Below are 22935 nucleotides of genomic sequence, written 5' to 3'. Positions count from 1 at the left end.
ACGCCGTTGTGACGTCACCGTCACTACGTGGCGAATGGCGGATATTGGTAGGGGGGGGGTTGTACAGGTGGTACATCTCCCAGTCATCTCAGTCAGTCAACCCGTGTCACCTGGCTCTGTCCCGTGACCTCCTTCCAGCGAGCATTCGACATGTTTGTTTGTTGTAGTACAGTTAGACTGATGGCCTAAATCTAAGTTGTCTTGTGGTTGTTGTTGGTTGTTTGACTTGCATCCCACTGGGATTTTTGCACACAGTGTTGGTGTACGGTGTACGGTGTTTTTCTGCAATATTTTGCTGTCTTTTCTTGGATTTTCTGTTTGCACTAAGTCACATATTCACTTTAAGATGTTTTTTTGTTCATGTTTTTTGCTTGTTGCGGTTGCACCCGATTCAAGAGCCGAATGGCTCACAGGGCTACACCTAATACATGAAACTTGAACTTGACACTCCACGTGGCCTCAAAGTACATCCGGCCTGGCACAGACACCGTTGTGACGTCACCGCCACTTAGTAGTGGCGAATGGCGGCAATCGTTTCGCGTGACGTCCCCACAGCGCGCGCCACCCCCCCCCCCCAGGTAAGATGGCCGCCGCGAGGGCGTGTCGCGCACGCGAGTGACGTCACCCCCCGGGAGCCCCCACCCCCCCACGCGACCTCGGGAGACGACGGCGGTGGCGGCGGCGATGAACTCCCTGGAGCAAGCCGAGGGTGAGTGGACACGAACGCCTTTGTCTTCCTGAGCCCCTTTGTCTTCCTGAGCCCCTTTGTCTTCCCGAGCGCCTTTGTCTTCCCGGGCGTGGGTCTGTGTGTGTGTGTGGAGCGGTGGTGTAGCGGGGCTAGCGCTACGCTACGAACCTGACCAACCCGGGTTCGATTCCAGTTCACGAACCAACAGCACCCGGTGACGATTTTCTTAACCGGTACTTGGGCCTCCCCTAGATCGACTCGGCCTCAAGTGAGTAGCCGGTGGCGGTGTGTTGTAAACATCGTGGTGCTGGCTACCCACCCCCACTCGTGTGCCGTGCCGGCCTTCATAGGTGCTCGCTAACAGCACTTGCCCCTACAGCCTGTGACAGGCTACACGGTTTCTTTGTTTTTCTTTGGTGCGATGTGTAAACATCGCCACTAGGGAGACAAAGGCGGACGGGGGTGGTGTTGGACACCCCCTACCCTGCTCGTGTGCCGTGCCGGCCTTTGATGGGGTGGTGGGGGAGGTCTGTGTGGCAGTAGCAGTGTGGCGATGTTGACTACAACACCGCACCAGGTACTCATTTGAGACTGAGTCGACCTAGGGGAGTCCCGGATCATCGCCACCGGTGTTGGCCCTGAGGTGGTGTCGTGTTTAGGGCGCTGGGCTACCACCAGCCGCGGCTCACGTCCAACACCGGAGTTAGAATGATGGCTTTAATCTAAGTTGTCTTGTGGTTGTTGTTTGACTTGCATCCCACTGGGATTTTTTAGTCTTGGTGTACGGTGCTTTTTCTGGAAGATTTTGCAGTTTTTTCCTGGATTTTTCTGTTTGCCCATAGTCACATAGTCACTTTAAGACAGAGGTGGGACAAAGTCATTGTTATGCAAGTCCAAGTCGAGTCGCAAGTCATCAAATTCATGACTCGAGTCTGACTCGAGTCCAAGTCACATGACTCGAGTCCACACCTCTGCTTTAAGATGTTTTCTTGTTCATGTTTTTGTTGCGGTTCCACCAGATTCAAGAGCCGAATGGCTCACAGGGCTATACCAAAAAACTGAAAAACTTCCATAGGTGCTCGCAAACAGCACTTGCCCCAACAGGCTGTTACAGGCTACACGGGTGGTGGGGGGGGTCTTTGCCTTTGTTTAGTTAGGGCACGATCAATAGAGAAGACGCCGGAGAGAACGCGGATATATGCAGAATAAAACACCTCGTCAAGAGGCCCAAACATCGCAACCCTTCTGGCTCTCGTCTCAAAGGAGACACTGACCGGGTGTGTGACCATCAACCCCATCAGAACATCAACCCCATCAGAACATCAACCCCATCACAACATCAACCCCATCACAACATCAACCCCATCAGAACATCAACCCCATCAGAACATCAACCCCATCACAACATCAACCCCATCACAACATCAACCCCATCACAACATCAACCCCATCAGAACATCAACCCCATCAGAACATCAACCCCATCACAACATCAACCCCATCAGAACATCAACCCCATCAGAACATCAACCCCATCAGAACATCAACCCCATCAGAACATCAACCCCATCAGAACATCAACCCCATCACAACATCAACCCCATCACAACATCAACCCCATCAGAACATCAACCCCATCACAACATCAACCCCATCACAACATCAACCCCATCACAACATCAACCCCATCAGAACATCAACCCCATCACAACATCAACCCCATCACAACATCAACCCCATCACAACATCAACCCCATCAGAACATCAACCCCATCAGAACATCAACCCCATCACAACATCAACCACGCGTGGACACCTTCCTCGATTCGTGAAACATTCAAGACATCCCCCAGCCTATAGAGACAACCGCGCAGGAAGATCAAACACAACCACACCAAGTCTCCTGACGCCCTCTTGTGGCGAGCAGACCTCAACTTTGACGTTCCCCCCCCCCCCCCCGTAACATTTTGCCACCGTACCCAAAACAGGAAATTATGTTTCATGCCTCTCAATGGGTTGATTGTATCACCTGTTTATGTCAAGGAGACTGGCTTTTCGGTTAGCCAGCGTCTCCTGCATCTGGGTGGAGGTAAGAATCTGCCGCCCCCCCCCCCCACCGTGATGTTGCGTGTGCGAGTGGCCGATCGCCTCGTGTGAGAAATCGTCTCGTCTCTCGCTGTCCCGTCCAGATTTGAAAGCCTTTGAGAGGCGGCTGACGGAGATCATCTCGTGCTTACAGCCGGCGACGGGGCGGTGGCGGAGTGAGTCGCGCACAGTCGCGACACGCGCAACGGGCCTGCTGTGGCACGGGTCCCGCGGCACTGCGATGCTACTGGACGTGGCCTAGCGCCGCTGTGATTCCCAATATTAAGATCCAAAGTTCACCATCGTGAAGATCCTCCGTAGATTCTAGATTTGAAGCTTTCGTGACTGCAAGGATTCATATTCTTAGGTTTTTTCGGTAAAGTCGCGTAGGTAAAAAATTTAAATGAATAAAAGTAAAATAAAAATGAAAATCACGACGTTTCGGAGGCAACACAAGCTTCCGTCTTCAGGTGGAACCGTCACAGTGATACAGCTATCGTGCTGTGACGGTTCCACCTGAAGACGGAAGCTTGTGTTGCCTCCGAAACGTCGTGATTTTTTGATTTTTTATTAATTTAATTTTTTACCTACGTGAATTTACCGAAAAAACCTAAGAATATGAATATCCTCCGTAGACTGCCTCGCTTAATTCTCCGATACTTCGTCTCGCTCTACCACCCTCCATGCACTCCCCTACCTCTCCATACTCATCTCACTCGACTCCCCTCCACGTACTCTCCTACCACTTGTTGTTTCTCTGCTCCCTTCCACGTGCTCCCCTGTCTCTCCTCTCTCATCTCACTCGACTGCCCTCCACGCACTCTTCTTCCTGTCTCCTCTCAGCTCGCTCTGCTCCCCTCCGCTCCACGCACTCCGCTCCAGCAAGCAAAGCTTTTTGCCGAAACCCTCGGTCAACTTCTGCCGAATGAGAGGACACTCCTCTGCTGCCCTCGTAGTCTGGAACTCCCCCGTCCCCTGAGCCATCCGTGCTGTTGGGTCCCTGTCCCTACTCAAGTGAAGGGTCATGACCTTCCACTTCACCCCTGCCTAGGCTTGTCTCGTTGCTATGCAGTCTTTGATGTCACAGGTTTTAAAATCTTCTTGGTTCTTTCGGTAAAGTCACGTAGAAGGGAAGTAATAAAATAATAAAAATAAAATAATTCTCACGACGTTTCGGCCACAACGCAAGCAGCCGTCCTCAGGTGAAGAATGAAACACCACAGTGGCATTCTTCACCTGAGGACGGCTGCTTGCGTTGTGGCCGAAACGTCGTGAGAATTATTTTATTATGTTTTATTTTTATTATTGCATTACTTCCCTTCTACGTGACTTTACCGAAAGAACCAAGACGATGAATCCCTGCAGTCACGAAAGCTTTAAATCGAGGTTTTAAAATAATGTATTGTATACTCATTCTAGCATATTATTATTATTACAAATAATCTGTGCCTCGAGTTTGCTGGCTGGATGCTGAATGGGCTCGCCTCCACCCCAGCAGTAACTGTTGTTCGTGGCTGCTGTTGCCACCGAAACTAGCTGGGTAACTGGCTAGACGGGATTATCCATGTAACAAATTAACATTGACTTGAGTTGAAACAGCAGTAGAAGTTCAGAATGGATAGCGCACTGAAGAGGTGTGAGTAATGATTGTAGAACACTGATATGGGTCATTTAAATTTGCTCAAATTCTTTAGCCGATATTATAAAAATCCCAGAGGATATTAAAAAACACCTAACAATACATATCTTTACTATGGGAACCTCATTTGCCAGTAAAAATATGATAATTGTTTTTTTACCCTTCTATCTGGCAACAAAACTGACACCTTTTTACAAGGAGTCATGTTTGCATAGACCGCAATACCTGCAGTCATAATACAAACAAAAGACATAACTCTGATGATGTGAACTGTCCTTGAAGTTGATTGGTCCACACTCGAGACAGCTTTCCTTAGAGCCTAGTCTCACATGGGTTGGACCAGATGACGCCAAAAGGCGTCATCTGTCAGTTTTGTTGCCAGATAGAAGGGTAAAAAACAATTATAATACATATCTTTGTCATTTTATCATTCAACAAGCGACATTGCTTTCAGTGCTTGGGGTACAGGATTGTGAGAGGAGTTTTGAAAATGACAGCTGCATCTTATTTCCTGTTGTAGTGCACCATATTCTCTTGGAGTACACATGACAATATACTGTAGATATCTCCAATTTCTGCGAATCGCAGAATGTGCATGTCCCACGATTCCGTGCAGTGGACGAGAGATGCCGTTACCTTGAGGTGCCTTGTGAACCCACGCTGCGTTGTGTCTGTGTTGCCCCACAGTGGTGCTCATCGTGGTGTCTGTGTGCACCGCCACTGGCGCGTGGAACTGGATCACGGACCCCGAGACGCAACAGGTGCTGCGCATCTCGGGCAGGCGTCCACGCGGCACCGTTGAATCGAATTCGGCTGATTTTGCGGCCTGGCCGATGCCGCGCTGCGTACTGTGGGTGGCCGTTTAACTTGACGACAAAGTTGTGATTTTGCAGCTTGGTCTCCTGCATGGTCACAAGCCAGAGTCTGCACTCCAGGTGGCGTTCCTCGTGTCGCTGTGGAACCACTCGTTCTTCACAGTCAGCTGCATCGTCCTCATCGGCCTCTTCCTCGCCGGCATCCACAAGCGCGTCGTGGCACCCTCCATGTATCCTCCCCGACCCCCCCCCCCCACCCCCAGCTCGCGGAGACGCTTCGTGCAGCGTGCTCTCGTCTCTTTGTCGAATTGAGCTCAGCCGGGTCGTGTTCAATTACGACGTTGTTGCGTCACGATGGATCAGCTTGTGTCGAATCGTAAGACCTGTGCAGCTATGCAAATGAGGGTATGTGTACGATACGCTTTTTATTTTTGCCGGCGAGCTGTCGACGCTCGCACACTGCTGCGTTCTCTGTTATTCCCCGACACTTCCTTGACCGTGGCTGGGGCAATGGGTTAAGCGATGGCATTGTTCAGCATGACGAATGTGTGATGCAGTCGAGCACGTGGTTGTCCATTGCCTTTCTTTAACGTGTTGCCGCAGAATAGCGGAGCGATGTAGGACCGTGCTGGCGGAGTACAACATGTCCTGTGACGACGTACGTACAGCGCGCTCCGCACGCACCTTCCGGGAACCTGCCGAATCCTTTCGCCGTTTATCCACGATGCGCCCTGCCGCCGTGATGGGAGAGTTCGCACCAGGGCACGTTGACCGTGCGATCGATTTTTGCCACCTGTTGTGTTGGCCACAGACGGGGAAACTGATCCTGAAGCCACGACCGCAGGCGCAGTGAGGACGGCGAGACGCTGGGAGGGGGGGGGGGGCGAGCGACCTTGCCGGCACGCCGTCGGCCCCCCGCACTCGGCAGCTCGGAGAACGTCGCCGTGGCAGCGGCTTCCACCGCTCCGTGTCGCCGGGAGCGGCCCGTTTCTCGACCATCCGCCAAACCCGCCTGCCAAGCCCCGAGGAAAGCCGGGCAGAGGACTTGCGCTTAGCCGCACCGCTTGGTCGTCGGTGACGTCGATGACGTCTGTGCCAAATTCACGACGGGCGATGAGCCCCGTTGGTGCGACGCAGGCAGGAGCTACGTTTTTGCATCCAAAAATTATCGTAAAAAAAAGGAAAAGTGAATTTAAGAGCCGGCCCTCCCAGCCGCACACCTGGGACTTGATGAGAGCCGTCCTGTGGAGTGGGGAGCGGGGGGGGATGCTGTGTCGCTATTCGTAGCGCATCGCGTGGGCAACGCTGTCCCGTCGCGGCGCAGCGTGTGGCGCGGGTGTGGGGGGGGGGGGCGGTGGCGATGCCCTTTGCCGGCACTCGCGCCGCGAGGGTGAGCGCGGGGTCACGTGCGGGGTCACGCGCGGGGTCACGCGCGGGGTCACGCGCGGGGTCACGCGCGGGGTCACGCGCGGCATGCGACGTGCACGCCGTGTACGTTCCCGTCGCCACCCTCGCCTCCGCTGCCATCGCTACAAACACAGCCATGCTTTTAACAGATTATTCCTTAATCGGTTGCAGTAATTGTTTTAGTTTGTGTACATTACGTTTATTAAAAGCCTTTAAAACTTGTGTTTGTGGTTTTTGATGCGTGGTTCTGGCTGAACTGTTTACTGTCACGCTGCGCCACAGGTGTCCGCACGTCCGATTAGTACGGTTGGATATAGAAGTTCATCGTACACACAGGCGTGCGTGGCTATCTCCAGCGTCAAACACTACTTCTCTACACCACTCTTGCAGGTTTTACGTCCTGGTCACCCTTTCTGCACTTCTGTCCTGGGCCATCATTTTCACATCAACTCCACTGTCCACATCACGGCGCATCCCATCCACCTCTCGACCTGACTCTCGTTCTCCACCCTGGTTCATCAACATTTATCAGCGTTCTTCTGATGTGTGTTGAAACTCTGCCGCTCTCTGAACAGGAGAGTCGCGAAGCACTCGTGAACCCTATCCCTGACCTCAACTCTCCTTTGCATTTTCATGAATGCACCAGTATTTTTCATGAATGCACTGGATTGTGATCCAATTACACATGGTGTAACGTTTTCTTTTTGCCTGAGTGGTCCGACTTTAGGTCGCACTTTGGCACAAGCAAACTCTGCCGCCATATTTTTGCTCCATTTCTGCATTTTACCGGATAAGGCCCACTCAGCTATGTAGCTCTTTTTCAGAAGCGGGCCTGGCCAAAATTGATAGCGCAACGAAGTGGCATGCGTGGAAGTTTATAGCAGCCAAATATTCTTAAAGGCGTGATGTTGATCCTCAATGTGGAGGGGGGGGAAACCGGATGGCCCGGAGAAAAATCCACGCTGACCACGGGGGGAGAGAGAGACACGCACACTCCAAATACACAGCAACAGCAGGCGTCAGGGTCGGGAGCGAGCCCACGACCTCCTGCACACCAGGCGAGGTAGTTAACATCTAGCCACCGTGATGATGAGAGAGACACGCAAACTCCAAATACACAGCAGCAGGCGTCAGGGTCGGGAGCGAGCCCACGACCTCCTGTATACCAGGCGAGGTAGTTAACATCTAGCCACCGTGATGATGATGAGAGAGAGACACACAAACTCCAAAATACACATCGCGGGCTCCAATTTGATCTGTGTCGAGTGGTGGCACGTGACATCTCCACGAGGTGGGTCTGTGAGTGACCTCTGAAAAGATGGTGTTCTCATGAAGAAAAACAACAATGTTATTGGCATTCTCGCGAAAGTGACATCACTGTCTTATCTACCAACGGTAGGCATTTACAAACAATACGAAACAAAACAACAAAGCACTCAAATGCTGTCCCCATGACCCTCAAGTCCACACTACACAACCCTCTTTGACACTGCCAAAAGCCGAGAGCTGCTGCTGTATTTGCACGGTGCCACCACACATCGTGACATCGTCCCTCGTGACAGCCACGGGCGACTTTTTCACCGCCCTGAATGGGTCCTCAAACGATGTGGCTCCAATGCGTGGCTGCTAATCGCAACGCAAAGAAGGGGAATCTCTCACTCGGAGGACGCCTTCACAGCCGCACTGAGAAATCAAGACCGCGGATTTGCAAGTAGCGGTTCCGAATATGAACAACTTAAAATGTTATCTTCATCAGGCAATTCACGTTGAAAGCCATCATGATATTTTAATTGTTTGAAGCACAACAAAACAATTTATAGAAGAGTATTTTTTTTTATTGGAAACATAATTTTGACTTAAAGCTTTCGTGACTGCAGGAATACGTATTCTATGGGTCTTTCGCTAAAGCCACGTGATAGAAAAATAATACAGATATCACGATGTTTTGATCTCAACACAGGTGAAGACAATTGCTTGTGTTGAGATCGAAACGTCGTGATATCTTTTTAAAAATTTCTATCTACGCGGCTTTAGCGAAAGACCCATAGAATATTGAAACATATTTTTTTTATTAGAAACATAATTTCTCATTATGGTCTTCATCCGCTTGACGAAGACTGCTTGTGTTGCGATCGAAAAACGTGGGTTTTTTTGCTTTTACGATTGATTAAATTTTATTATTTTCTATTTACATGACTTTACCGAAATAACCATGAATATAATTTCTCATATTGTTGGTTCTTTCGGTAAAGTCAGTAGAAGGAAAATAATAAAAATGAAACAATTAAATTCTCACGACGTTTCGATTGCAACACAAGCAATCATCATTAGGTGTGAAACCACAGCAAAGAAACCTTAAGAAAAAAATGCCACTTTTTTCAAATCGAAACGTCGTGAGAATTATATAGTTTTATTTTTATTATTTTCCTTCTACGTGACTTTACCGAAAGAACCAAGAATATGAATCCCTGCAGTCACGAAAGTTTTAAAATCATAATTTATCATCTCCATCTGCTTGGTGCAACGCCCCCTAGTGGAACAACCCGTGCATGTCTGTGTCCCTTCTCTAATCCACGTGCACTTCCAGCCCTACACTTAGAACACTCACACGAGAATCTCTCTACTCTCAATCACCGGGGATACCACAGCCCCGTGTGAGCCAACGGGGGTTCCTGCATCGGACACCGTGTCAACTCATATACGGTGCACCAACCACTTATTTTTGTACAGGGAACTTGAGTTTTCAGGTCCATACGGCGTAACAGCTGCTAACAAGACGGGCAAAAAAACAATTGTCTTTTTCGATTTAAAGCTTTTCGTGACTGCAGGGATTCATCTTCTTGGTTCTTTCGGTAAAGTCACGTAGAAGGGAAGTAATAAAATAATAAAAATAAAACAATAAAATTATTCTCACGACGTTTCGGCCACAACGCTGAGGACGGCTGCTTGCGTTGTGGCCGAAACGTCGTGATAATTATTTTATTATGTTTTATTATTGTTTTACTTCCCTTCTACGTGACTTTACCGAAAGAGCCAAGAAGAAAAAAACAACTGTCTATTTGTTTGTGTTTCTCTCTCTTGTGATGGCACTTTGTAGGATGAACGTTGATATTTCTAATAGGCACGGCGTGACCAGCAAGGTCTGAGTTGGTCTGTAATAAGGTAGGACACTGATAAGGGGTTGATGGGTATATGCATATCGGGAGCTCGCATTAAGGGACCCCCCACCCCATGATTGGGATTTCTGGTGGGGGGTGGAGGGGTGGGGGCTCGGAGCTAGGCCACGTGGCGCGCCCCCTGCCCCCGTCACGTGGTGCAGACGAGCGCCTAAGGCGGCCATATTGGTAAGGGAAGACGACGGTGGTACAGTATTGTACTGTACAGGTTGGTTTCACTTTAATTCACCCCGAACATGTGTTTTTTTGTTAGTTTTTCGCACTCGCATATTCATTTCTGAAAAATAATAATGGGGTTTTTATGCTTTCTCGGAAAGAAAAAAAGTTGTGTTAAAGATGTTCAAACACCAAAAAGATACCTTTTGCAAGGAATCGTGTCTGTATTAACCACACACAGTACCTAATGGTGAACATGCTAACAAACACGCTCTGATAACAATGTTACGCGTTGGCTTTGAAACTAAATTGGCCTACACCAGAGGACAGTAGCAGCCTTCTTTGTGGCCTAGTCTCACCAAGTGCCAGACCAGAGAAACACCGCCAAAAGGGGAACAACATTGTTGTTTACATCAACGTTAAGGACGACGTTTCGCTCAAACTTCTGTGAGCTTCGTCAGGAAAGTTCGAACTTTTAACTCGAAACTCGCCGTCGCTCAGATCGGATGTCCCTACGTAAGATGGCTGCCGCCCTTTAACCCCCACCGATTCGATTTTCCGGCAACTTTCGCAGAGCGGAGTGAGAGGAATCGATTCCGTCGGCTCGTTCTGAATCACCCCCGAGCACAGCGGCGGGCGACATAACCGCGCCGCGTGCGATAATCCGTGAAACTAAAAGCCCCGTTGCAGTGCTCGCTCGGTTTTTATTTTTAACAGCGACGCGCGTGTCGCATTTGCAGTGGCGCGCGGGAATCGATTCGCGGAATCGTTATCGATTCTCCACCCACGCGCTGCACATGGCCGCCCCCACGTGCACCGTGCCACGGGTTTCGGGTTCCCTCACTTTAGCCGAGGCTGTGGTGGTGGTTGTTGTGGTGGTTGTTGTGGTTGTAGCCGTGGCTGACTGTGCTTGTTGTGACCGTGGATGCGACTGCTTGTTAATCTGCCGCTCGGCTGTGCGTGTAACGTGTTGTGGGGTGTAGCTGCCCCTGTCTGTGGCTGAGAGCGCCTGCAAGTCGTGCAGCTGCGTGTGTTGTGGCCCGCCTCTTGCTGCTCGCCATGGGCAAGAGCCGGCAGCCGCGTCGCTTCAGGCGGCCTCACCACCCTCTCTGCGGCCCCGCGGGGCTGAGCGCGGAGCCCGAGGCGGAGGAGGAGTGCGAGGAGGAAAACTGCCCAGTCGAGACTCTGCTGGAGACGGTGAGGCCGGCGGCGCGGGGTGGAGGTGTGAGGGGGGCACGGTGGAGGTGCGAGTGGGGCACGGTGGAGGTGTGCGTGGGGTACGGTGGAGGTGTGCGTGGGGTACGGTGGAGGTGTGCGTGGGGTACGGTGGAGTGCGTGGGGTACGGTGGAGGTGCGAGTGGGGCACGGTGGAGGTGTGAGTGGGGTACGGTGGAGGTGTGCGTGGGGTACGGTGGAGGTGTGCGTGGGGTACGGTGGAGTGCGTGGGGTACGGTGGAGGTGCGAGTGGGGCACGGTGGAGGTGTGAGTGGGGCACGGTGGAGGTGTGCGTGGGGCACGGTGGAGGTGCGAGTGGGGTACGGTGGAGGTGCGTGTGGGGCACGGTGGAGGTGTGTGTGGGGCACGGTGGAGGTGTGCGTGGGGTACGGTGGAGGTGCGAGTGGGGCACGGTGGAGGTGTGCGTGGGGTACGGTGGAGGTGCGAGTGGGGCACGGTGGAGGTGTGCGTGGGGTACGGTGGAGGTGCGAGTGGGGCACGGTGGAGGTGTGTGTGGGGCACGGTGGAGGTGTGCGTGGGGTACGGTGGAGGTGCGAGTGGGGCACGGTGGAGGTGTGCGTGGGGCACGGTGGAGGTGTGGGTGGGGTACGGTGGAGGTGTGTGTGGGGCACGGTGGAGGTGTGCGTGGGGTACGGTGGAGGTGCGAGTGGGGCACGGTGGAGGTGTGTGTGGGGCACGGTGGAGGTGTGAGTGGGGTACGGTGGAGGTGCGTGTGGGGCACGGTGGAGGTGTGCGTGGGGTACGGTGGAGGTGCGAGTGGGGCACGGTGGAGGTGTGCGTGGGGCACGGTGGAGGTGTGAGTGGGGTACGGTGGAGGTGTGTGTGGGGCACGGTGGAGGTGTGCGTGGGGCACGGTGGAGGTGTGTGTGGGGCACGGTGGAGGTACGCGTGGGGCACGGAGGTGTGTGTGGGGCACGGTGGAGGTGTGTGTGGGGTACGGTGGAGGTGTGTGTGGGGCACGGTGGAGGTGTGTGTGGGGCACGGTGGAGGTGTGCGTGGGGCACGGAGGTGTGTGTGGGGTACGGTGGAGGTACGCGTGGGGCACGGAGGTGTGTGTGGGGCACGGTGGAGGTGTGTGTGGGGCACGGTGGAGGTGTGTGTGGGGCACGGTGGAGGTGTGTGTGGGGTACGGTGGAGGTGTGTGTGGGGCACGGTGGAGGTGTGTGTGGGGCACGGTGGAGGTACGCGTGGGGCACGGAGGTGTGTGTGGGGCACGGTGGAGGTGTGTGTGGGGCACGGTGGAGGTACGCGTGGGGCACGGAGGTGTGTGTGGGGCACGGTGGAGGTGTGTGTGGGGTACGGTGGAGGTGTGTGTGGGGCACGGTGGAGGTGTGTGTGGGGCACGGTGGAGGTGTGTGTGGGGTACGGTGGAGGTGTGTGTGGGGCACGGTGGAGGTGTGTGTGGGGCACGGTGGAGGTGTGAGTGGGGTACGGTGGAGGTGTGTGTGGGGCACGGTGGAGGTGTGTGTGGGGCACGGTGGAGGTGTGTGTGGGGCACGGTGGAGGTGTGCGTGGGGCACGGTGGAGGTGTGTGTGGGGCACGGTGGAGGTGTGAGTGGGGTACGGTGGAGGTGTGTGTGGGGCACGGTGGAGGTGTGTGTGGGGCACGGTGGAGGTGTGTGTGGGGCACGGTGGAGGTGTGTGTGGGGTACGGTGGAGGTGTGAGTGGGGCACGGTGGAGGTGTGCGTGGGGCACGGTGGAGGTGTGTGTGGGGCACGGTGGAGGTGTGAGTGGGGTACGGTGGAGGTGTGTGTGGGGCACGGTGGAGGTGTGTGTGGGGCACGGTGGAGGTGTGTGTGGGGTACGGTGGAGGTGTGAGTGGGGTACGGTGGAGGTGTGTGTGGGGCACGGTGGAGGTGTGAGTGGGGCACGGTGGAGGTGTGTGTGGGGCACGGTGGAGGTGTGTGTGGGGTACGGTGGAGGTGTGAGTGGGGTACGGTGGAGGTGTGAGTGGGGCACGGTGGAGGTGTGCGTGGGGCACGGAGGTGTGCGTGGGGCACGGTGGAGGTGCGCGTGGGGCACGGTGGAGGTGTGTGTGGGGCACGGTGGAGGTGCGAGTGGGGCACGGTGGAGGTGCGAGTGGGGCACGGTGGAGGTGCGCGTGGGGCACGGTGGAGGTGTGCGTGGGGCACGGTGGAGGTGTGTGTGGGGCACGGTGGAGGTGCGAGTGGGGCACGGTGGAGGTGCGCGTGGGGCACGGTGGAGGTGTGTGTGGGGCACGGTGGAGGTGTGAGTGGGGCACGGTGGAGGTGCGAGTGGGGCACGGTGGAGGTGTGAGTGGGGCACGGTGGAGGTGTGTGTGGGGCACGGTGGAGGTGCGCGTGGGGCACGGTGGAGGTGTGTGTGGGGCACGGTGGAGGTGTGAGTGGGGTACGGTGGAGGTGTGAGTGGGGTACGGTGGAGGTGTGTGTGGGGCACGGTGGAGGTGTGAGTGGGGTACGGTGGAGGTGTGTGTGGGGCACGGTGGAGGTGTGAGTGGGGTACGGTGGAGGTGTGTGTGGGGTACGGTGGAGGTGCGAGTGGGGCACGGTGGAGGTGCGCGTGGGGCACGGTGGAGGTGTGAGTGGGGCACGGTGGAGGTGTGTGTGGGGCACGGTGGAGGTACGCATGGGGCACGGTGGAGGTGTGTGTGGGGCACGGTGGAGGTGTGTGTGGGGTACGGTGGAGGTGTGTGTGGGGCACGGTGGAGGTGTGTGTGGGGCACGGTGGAGGTGCGAGTGGGGTACGGTGGAGGTGTGTGTGGGGCACGGTGGAGGTGTGTGTGGGGCACGGTGGAGGTGTGTGTGGGGCACGGTGGAGGTGTGTGTGGGGCACGGTGGAGGTGTGAGTGGGGTACGGTGGAGGTGTGTGTGGGGCACGGTGGAGGTGTGTGTGGGGCACGGTGGAGGTGTGTGTGGGGCACGGTGGAGGTGTGTGTGGGGTACGGTGGAGGTGTGAGTGGGGCACGGTGGAGGTGTGCGTGGGGCACGGTGGAGGTGTGTGTGGGGCACGGTGGAGGTGTGAGTGGGGTACGGTGGAGGTGTGTGTGGGGCACGGTGGAGGTGTGTGTGGGGCACGGTGGAGGTGTGTGTGGGGTACGGTGGAGGTGTGAGTGGGGTACGGTGGAGGTGTGTGTGGGGCACGGTGGAGGTGTGAGTGGGGCACGGAGGTGTGTGTGGGGCACGGTGGAGGTGTGTGTGGGGCACGGTGGAGGTGTGTGTGGGGTACGGTGGAGGTGTGTGTGGGGCACGGTGGAGGTGTGCGTGGGGCACGGAGGTGTGTGTGGGGCACGGTGGAGGTGCGCGTGGGGCACGGTGGAGGTGTGTGTGGGGCACGGTGGAGGTGTGAGTGGGGCACGGTGGAGGTGCGAGTGGGGCACGGTGGAGGTGCGCGTGGGGCACGGTGGAGGTGTGTGTGGGGCACGGTGGAGGTACGCGTGGGGCACGGTGGAGGTGTGAGTGGGGTACGGTGGAGGTGTGTGTGGGGTACGGTGGAGGTGCGAGTGGGGCACGGTGGAGGTGCGCGTGGGGCACGGTGGAGGTGTGAGTGGGGCACGGTGGAGGTGTGTGTGGGGCACGGTGGAGGTGTGAGTGGGGCACGGTGGAGGTGTGTGTGGGGCACGGTGGAGGTGTGTGTGGGGCACGGTGGAGGTGCGCGTGGGGCACGGTGGAGGTGTGTGTGGGGCACGGTGGAGGTGTGTGTGGGGCACGGTGGAGGTGTGTGTGGGGCACGGTGGAGGTGCGCGTGGGGCACGGTGGAGGTGTGTGTGGGGCACGGTGGAGGTACGCGTGGGGCACGGTGGAGGTGTGAGTGGGGTACGGTGGAGGTGTGTGTGGGGTACGGTGGAGGTGCGAGTGGGGCACGGTGGAGGTGTGAGTGGGGCATGGTGGAGGTGTGTATAGTCAGACCCTCATCTTTAACCTCATCTCCAAACCAGATCCTACAGCCACGATAGCCTTTAACGCAGACTGTCCCCAGACATTGTGCCATGTTGTTTACCCCTATACACTACTTTACCCTGCCCCCTACTCGCTTGATCCTCACCCTCACCCCGTGCCCCCCCTCCCCGCGTGCGTGAGTGTATGCGTGTGAGTGTGTGAGTGTGTGTGCGTGAGTGTATGCGTGTGATTGTGTGAGTGTGCGTGTGTGTGCGTGTGAGTGTATGCGTGTGTGTGCGTGTGTGCGCACAGCTGCGGTTAGTGCGCTGCGCTTAAAACCCGGCGACCCGAGTTCGATTCCCGCTCACGGCCAACACCAGTGACGATTATATCTGAACGGGTCACGGGCCTCCGCTATGTCGACTCGGCCTAAAATGAGAACCTGGTGCCAACCGCAAACATCGCCACTGGGGAGACAAAGGCGGCCGGGCGTGGTGCCGGCCAACCCACCCCCTCGCGGAGTTGACGGTTAAACACGCTACGCGCGTCATCTTTGTCTTTGCACAGCTGCAGTCGGGCTCTGCGGACGCGCGTGAGTGCGCATGCGCCAGCCTCTCCCGCCTGGCCCTGGGCGCCCGCACGGTGCCCGCCCTGCTCGGCCGCGGCGCCGTTCGCCTCCTGGGGCCGCTGCTGCTCGACCCCGCGGCCTCCGTGCGCGAGACGGCGGCCGGAGCTCTCAGGTGATGGCGGCGGTGGTGGTGGTGGTTGCAGCGGCGGCGGTGACGCTACCCCAATACGAACATCATCGTCGCCATCATCGTCACCATCATCGTCACCATCATCGTCACCATCATCGTCGCCATCATCGTCGCCATCATCGTCAACATCATCGTCGCCATCATCGTCACCATTATCGTCGCCATCATCGTCTTCATCATCGTCGCCATCATCGTTATCATCATCGTCACCATCGTCACCATCATCGTCGCCATCATCGTCACCATCATCGTCGCCATCATCGTCAACATCATCGTCACCATCATCGTCACCATCATCGTCACCATCATCGTCAACATTATCGTCGCCATCATCGTCTTCATCATCGTCGCCATCATCGTCGTCACCATCGTCACCATCATCGTCGCCATCATCGTCGCCATCATCGTCAACATCATCGTCAACATCATCGTCAACATCATCGTCACCATCATCGTCGCCATTATCGTCGCCATCATCGTCTTCATCATCGTCGCCATCATCGTCAACATCATCGTCACCATCATCGTCACCATCATCGTCGCCATCATCGTCGCCATCATCGTCGCCATCATCGTCGCCATCATCGTCGCCATCATCGTCGCCATCATCGTCTTCATCATCGTCACCATCATCGTCGCCATCATCGTCGTCACCATCGTCACCATGATCGTCGCCATCATCGTCGCCATCATCGTCAACATCATCGTCGCCATCATCGTCGCCATCATCGTCGCCATCATCGTCGCTATCATCGTCTTCATCATCGTCTTCATCATCGTCACCATCATCGTCGCCATCATCGTCGCCATCATCGTCGCCATCATCGTCGCCATCATCGTCGCCATCATCGTCGCCATCATCGTCGCCATCATCGTCACAATCATCGTCGCCATCATCGTCGCCATCATCGTCTTCATCATCGTCACAATCATCGTCACAATCATCGTCGCCATCATCGTCGCCATCATCGTCACCATCATCGTCACAATCATCGTCGCCATCATCGTCGCCATCATCGTCGCCATCATCGTCGCCATCATCGTCACCATCATCGTCGCCATCATCGTCGCCATCATCGTCGCCATCATCGTCACCATCATCGTCTTCATCATCGTCACAATCATCGTCGCCATCATTGTCGCCATCATCGTCTTCATCATCGTCTTCATCATCGTCGCCATCATTGTCGCCATCATCGTCTTCATCATCGTCTTCATCATCGTCTTCATCATCATCACCATCATCGTCTTCATCATCGTCACAATCATCGTCGCCATCATCGTCGCCATCATTGTCGCCATCATCGTCACAATCATCGTCGCCATCATCGTCGCCATCATCGTCTTCATCATCATCACCATCATCGTCTTCATCATCGTCACAATCATCGTCGCCATCATCGTCACAATCATCGTCGCCATCATCGTCGCCATCATCGTCGCCATCATCGTCGCCATCATCGTCGCCATCATCGTCACAATCATCGTCGCCATCATCGTCACCATCATCGTCACAATCATCGTCACCATCATCGTCACAATCATCGTCACCATCATCGTCGCCATCATCGTCGCCATCATCGTCGCCATCATCGTCGCCATCATCGTCGCCATCATCGTCGCCATCATCGTCGCCATCATCGTCGCCATCATCGTCGCCATCATCGTCGCCATCATCGTCGCCATCATCGTCGCCATCATCGTCGCCATCATCGTCACCATCATCGTCACAATCATTGTCTTCATCATTGTCACAATCATCGTCACCATCATCGTCACCATCATCGTCTTCATCATCGTCACCATCATCGTCGCCATCATCGTCACAATCATCGTCACCATCATCGTCTTCATCATCGTCACAATCATCGTCACCATCATCGTCTTCATCATCGTCATCGTTGTGGTAGGGATATCCCAGCTGTGCCCCTACGTGCTGCAAGGCGGAACCCGGCACCGACCGACGAGTGGGCATTAGCCTGGCCGTAGAGGGGGCTATGCCTCCATCACGATTCCTCCACCACGATGCCGACCGCCGCTAATGTGACCCTCTCTCTGCCGTTGCCTGCCGCGAGCAGGAACATGAGCGTGGCGGGCGGGCCGGACGCTTGCGAGGACATGGTCGCCAGCGACATCATGACGCCACTCGTCGCGCTGCTCAGAGAGGCAAGGACCCGCGGCACCCCCCTCCGCTCCCCAGCCAGTGCTGCGTGTGACCCTGCTGTGACCCTGCCGTGACCCTGCCGTGACCCCCGTGTCTCTGCCGCGACCCCCGTGTCTCTACCGTGACCCCCGTGACCCTGCCGTGACCCCCGTGTCTCTGCCGTGACCCCCGTGTAGCTGCAAGCGCAGCGCGTGCCACATCCGTGCCACTGCCGCGACCTCCGGTAATACGACCTCTGCCGGTGCGTTGTCGACCTGCGGTGATCACCTCCGGTGTTTTTGGTTCCCCGCCGGCGCGCAGTGCGCCGCCTTCCTGGACTCTGCCGGGGACGCGCAGCCCAAGGGGAGGGGCGGCGGTGGCGGCGGCGGCGCCGGTCTGCCCGGAGACGTCGCCGTGGAGGCCGTCCACCTCCTGCTCAACCTGTGGTGAGGGCCCGGGGCGTGTGTGGTGAGGGTGTGTTGAGGGTGTGGTGTGTGTGGTGAGGGTGTGGTGTGTGTGGTGAGGGTGTGGTGTGTGTGGTGAGGGCCCGGGGCGTGTGTGGTGAGGGTGTGGTGAGGGTGTGGTGTGTGTGGTGAGGGTGTGGTGTGTGTGGTGAGGGTGTGGTGTGTGTGGTGAGGGCCCGGGGCGTGTGTGGTGAGGGTGTGGTGAGGGTGTGGTGTGTGTGGTGAGGGTGTGGTGTGTGTGGTGAGGGTGTGGTGTGTGTGGTGAGGGCCCGGGGCGTGTGTGGTGAGGGTGTGGTGAGGGTGTGGTGTGTGTGGTGAGGGTGTGGTGTGTGTGGTGAGGGCCCGGGGCGTGTGTGGTGAGGGTGTGGTGAGGGTGTGGTGTGTGTGGTGAGGGTGTGGTGTGTGTGGTGAGGGTGTGGTGTGTGTGGTGAGGGCCCGGGGCGTGTGTGGTGAGGGTGTGGTGAGGGTGTGGTGTGTGTGGTGAGGGTGTGGTGTGTGTGGTGAGGGTGTGGTGTGTGTGGTGAGGGCCCGGGGCGTGTGTGGTGAGGGTGTGGTGAGGGTGTGGTGTGTGTGGTGAGGGTGTGGTGTGTGTGGTGAGGGTGTGGTGTGTGTGGTGAGGGCCCGGGGCGTGTGTGGTGAGGGTGTGGTGAGGGTGTGGTGTGTGTGGTGAGGGTGTGGTGTGTGTGGTGAGGGTGTGGTGTGTGTGGTGAGGGCCCGGGGCGTGTGTGGTGAGGGTGTGGTGAGGGTGTGGTGTGTGTGGTGAGGGTGTGGTGTGTGTGGTGAGGGTGTGGTGTGTGTGGTGAGGGCCCGGGGCGTGTGTGGTGAGGGTGTGGTGAGGGTGTGGTGTGTGTGGTGAGGGTGTGGTGTGTGTGGTGAGGGTGTGGTGTGTGTGGTGAGGGCCCGGGGCGTGTGTGGTGAGGGTGTGGTGAGGGTGTGGTGTGTGTGGTGAGGGTGTGGTGTGTGTGGTGAGGGTGTGGTGTGTGTGGTGAGGGCCCGGGGCGTGTGTGGTGAGGGTGTGGTGAGGTTGTGGTGAGGGTGTGGTGAGGGTGTGGTGTGTGTGGTGAGGGTGTGGTGTGTGTGGTGAGGGTGTGGTGTGTGTGGTGAGGGCCCGGGGCGTGTGTGGTGAGGGTGTGGTGAGGGTGTGGTGTGTGTGGTGAGGGTGTGGTGTGTGTGGTGAGGGTGTGGTGTGTGTGGCGAGGGCCCGGGGCGTGTGTGGTGAGGGTGTGGTGAGGTTGTGGTGAGGGTGTGGTGAGGGTGTGGTGAGGGTGTGGTGTGTGTGGTGAGGGTGTGGTGTGTGTGGTGAGGGCCCGGGGCGTGTGTGGTGAGGGTGTGGTGAGGTTGTGGTGAGGGTGTGGTGAGGGTGTGGTGTGTGTGGTGAGGGCCCGGGGCGTGTGTGGTGAGGGTGTGGTGAGGGTGTGGTGAGGGTGTGGTGAGGGTGTGGTGAGGGTGTGGTGAGGGTGTGTGGTGAGGGTGTGTGGCGAGGGCCCGGGGAGTGTGTGGCGAGGGGGTGTGGTTGGTGCGGTGAGGGTGTGGTGCATGCGGTGGGGGTGTGGTGCGGGCGGTGAGGGTGCGGTGTGTGTGGTGAGGGTATGGTGAGGGTGTGGTGTTTGTGGTGAGGGTCTGGTGCGTGTGGTGATGGTGTGGTGTGTGTGGTGAGGGTGTGGTTAGGGTGTGGTGTGTGTGGTGATGGTGTGGTGTGTGTGGTGAGGGTGTGGTGCGTGTAGTGTGTACGTGGTGTGTGTGGTGTCTACAAGCTGTGTGGGGTGTGTGTGTTGTGTATTCATGGTGTGTGCGTGTGTGTGCCATGTGCACATCTTGTGTGTGTGTGTGTGGTGTGCGAGTGATTTGTGTGTACACTGTACAGCACATGTATTATGTCTGTATACACACTGTGTTTCTATACTGTGCACAGTCTGTACCATGTGTACACTGTGTGTGTACGATGTGTGTGTATAGACTGTGTGTATAGACTGTGTGTAGATCACGTGTGTGCGCACACAGTGCTTGCAGTGTGTGTGTACGATGTGTGTGTGTGTGTACGACGTGTGTGTGTACACCATGTGTACACCGTGTGTGTGTGTACACCGTGTGTGTGTGTACACCGTGTGTGCAGTGTGTGTACGATGTGTGTGTAGACTGTGTACACCATGTGTGTGTACACCGTGTGTGTACACCGTGTGTGCAGTGTGTGTGTACGATGTGTGTGTAGACTGTGTGTACACCGTGTGTGTGTGTACACCGTGTGTGCAGTGTGTGTGTACGATGTGTGTGTAGACTGTGTGTACATCGTGTGTGTGTACACGGTGCGAGCAGTGTGTACGACGTGTGTGTGTGTGTACACGGTGCGAGCAGTGTGTGTGTGTACGACGTGTGTGCGTGTGTCCTCGGTGCGTACAGTGTGTGTGTACACCATGTGTGTGTGTGTACACCGTGTGTGTGTACGACGTGTGTGCGTGTGTCCTCGATGCGTGCAGTGTGTGTGTACACCGTGTGTGTGTGTGTGTGTACACCGTGTGTGTGTGTGTGTGTACACCGTGTGTGTGTGTGTGTGTACACCGTGTGTGTGTGTGTACACCATGTGTGTGTATGTACACCATGTGTGTGTACGACGTGTGTGCGTGTGTCCACGGTGCGTGCGCTGTGTGCAGTGAGAGCAGTGCTCGTGCCGTCTCCGTGTTCAACAAGGAGGCGCTGCTGCCGCCGCTGCTGCAGTTTGTGAGATGGCACCAGCAGCACCTGTCCCTCGCCATCGCTGCAGGTGCAGCCTTCACGCACACACACGCACACACTAGACACACATACACACACATACACACACACACATACACACACGCACACACACGCGCACACACACATACACACACGCACACACACACACATACAAACACACATACACACACACACACGCACACACACGCACACACACACATACACACGCACACACACGCACACACGCACACACTAGACACACACTAGACACACATACACACACATACACACACGCACGCACACGCACACACTAGACACACATACACACACGCACACACGCGCACGCACGCACACGCACACACTAGACACACATACACACACGCACACACGCGCACGCACGCACACACACACGCATACACATACACACACACATACACACACACACGCGCGCACACACACACACGCACACAACAACAACAACCGCCATTCGCCACTAAGTGGCGGTGACGTCACCACGACGCTTGTGCCAGGCCATGTGCACCTTGAGGCCACGTGAAGTGTCGAACGCCTGCTGGCAGGAGGTCACAGGGCAGACCCAGGTGCCACGGGTCGACTGACACACACTACAAACACACAGATCCCCCGTATTGCCTTTGACAGGCTGTTTGGGCATGTGTTGTTAGCGTGTAGCACCTATTGAAGGCTGGAACGGCACACGAAGGGGGGGGGGGGGGTGACCAGCAACCACGTCCAAGCGCCTTTGCCTCCCTAGTGGCGATGTTTACACATCGCACCAGGTACTCATTTGAAGCTGAGTCGACCTAGGGGAGGCCCAGGATTGGTTCAGATATTCATCGCAGGTGTTGTTGGCCCTGAGCGGGAATCGAACTCGCTAATCGCTCCACTATTGCATTCACACGCACATACGTACACACACACGTACACACACACACACATACACACACACGTACACACACATACGTACACACACGTACACACACACACGTACACACCCACACACACATTTCCATGTGGTGGGGATGGCACCATGTATTGGCACCATTAGCGCTTCGGCTGCAAACCGCGGAGCGTATAACTTCACACTGCGCCAAATATACACGGGTGGCTGTGTGGCTGGTGTGGTGGTTGGCTAAGTTGGTGGGTGTGTGAGTGGTTGGGTTGGTTTGGTTGGTGGGTGGGTGGGTTGGTGGTGGGTGGATGGATGAGTGAGTGGCTGGATGGGTGAGTGGATGGATGAGTGAGTGGCTGGATGGGTGAGTGGCTGGCTGGGTGAGTGGCTGGGTGGGTGAGTGAGTGGCTGGGTGGGTGAGTGAGTGGCTGGGTGGGTGGGTGAGTGAGTGGCTGGGTGGGTGAGTGGGTGGGTGAGTGGCTGGCTGGGTGGGTGAGTGGCTGGCTGGGTGGGTGAGTGGCTGGCTGGGTGGGTGAGTGGCTGGGTGGGTGAGTGGCTGGGTGGGTGAGTGATTGGCTGGGTGGGTGAGTGGCTGGGTGGGTGGGTGAGTGGCAGGGTGGGTGAGTGTCTGGGTGAGTGGCTGGGTGGGTGAGTGGCTGGGTGGGTGGGTGAGTGGCAGGGTGGGTGAGTGTCTGGGTGAGTGGCTGGGTGGGTGAGTGAGTGGCTGGGTGGGTGAGTGGCTGGGTGGGTGAGTGGCTGGCTAGGTGAGTGGCTGGGTGGGTGAGTGGCTGGGTGGGTGAGTGGCTGGCTGGGTGAATGAGTGGCTGGCTGGGTGAGTGGCTGGCTGGGTGAGTGGCTGGGTGGGTGAGTTGCTGGGTGAGTGGCTGGCTG

General features: G+C 56.4%; 2 protein-coding genes across 3 annotated transcripts in view; both read left to right on the top strand.

The window, feature by feature from the left end:
• Positions 1-625: 625 nt before the first annotated feature.
• CNEP1R1 (CTD nuclear envelope phosphatase 1 regulatory subunit 1) lies at positions 626-6856 on the top strand. Of its 2 annotated transcripts, none has more exons than XM_078619596.1 (6): positions 626-709; positions 2878-2949; positions 5100-5173; positions 5348-5457; positions 5831-5885; positions 6039-6856. In XM_078619596.1, the coding sequence occupies exons 1-6, from the start codon at positions 685-687 to the stop codon at positions 6078-6080; spliced, it is 378 nt and encodes a 125-aa protein (XP_078475722.1). In that variant the 5' UTR covers positions 626-684; the 3' UTR covers positions 6081-6856. The 2 variants fall into 2 exon arrangements, with proteins under 2 accessions (XP_078475722.1, XP_078475721.1); XM_078619595.1 differs by having other exon boundaries at positions 5306-5457.
• A 3748-nt stretch (positions 6857-10604) lies between these two features.
• The window catches only part of HEATR3 (HEAT repeat containing 3), a 35519-nt gene continuing 23188 nt past the window's right edge, over positions 10605-22935 (top strand). Inside the window, exons 1-5 of the mRNA XM_078619553.1 lie at positions 10605-11163; positions 15628-15800; positions 17897-17984; positions 18283-18407; positions 21074-21183. Of these exons, the coding sequence (XP_078475679.1) occupies positions 11026-11163; positions 15628-15800; positions 17897-17984; positions 18283-18407; positions 21074-21183 (634 nt within the window). The 5' untranslated portion in view covers positions 10605-11025. The remainder of the gene's footprint in view (positions 11164-15627; positions 15801-17896; positions 17985-18282; positions 18408-21073; positions 21184-22935) is intronic.

Source organism: Lampetra planeri, chromosome 63 (genome assembly GCF_965212315.1).
Source record: "Lampetra planeri chromosome 63, kcLamPlan1.2.h2, whole genome shotgun sequence".
NCBI classification, from domain to species: Eukaryota; Metazoa; Chordata; class Hyperoartia; order Petromyzontiformes; family Petromyzontidae; genus Lampetra; species Lampetra planeri.
The sequence above is the reverse complement of the archived record's forward strand: the minus strand, read 5'-3'. Positions and strand labels throughout refer to the sequence as shown.

Excerpts from the sequence above, each read along its gene's own strand:
- CNEP1R1 (XM_078619595.1), top strand. The coding sequence starts at position 685 with ATGAACTCCCTGGAGCAAGCCGAGG. Across the intron at positions 2,950-5,099 it reads GGCGACGGGGCGGTGGCGGA|TGGTGCTCATCGTGGTGTCT; the intron begins GTGAGTCGCGCA and ends GTTGCCCCACAG. Across the intron at positions 5,174-5,305 it reads CGGACCCCGAGACGCAACAG|CTTGGTCTCCTGCATGGTCA; the intron begins GTGCTGCGCATC and ends GTGATTTTGCAG.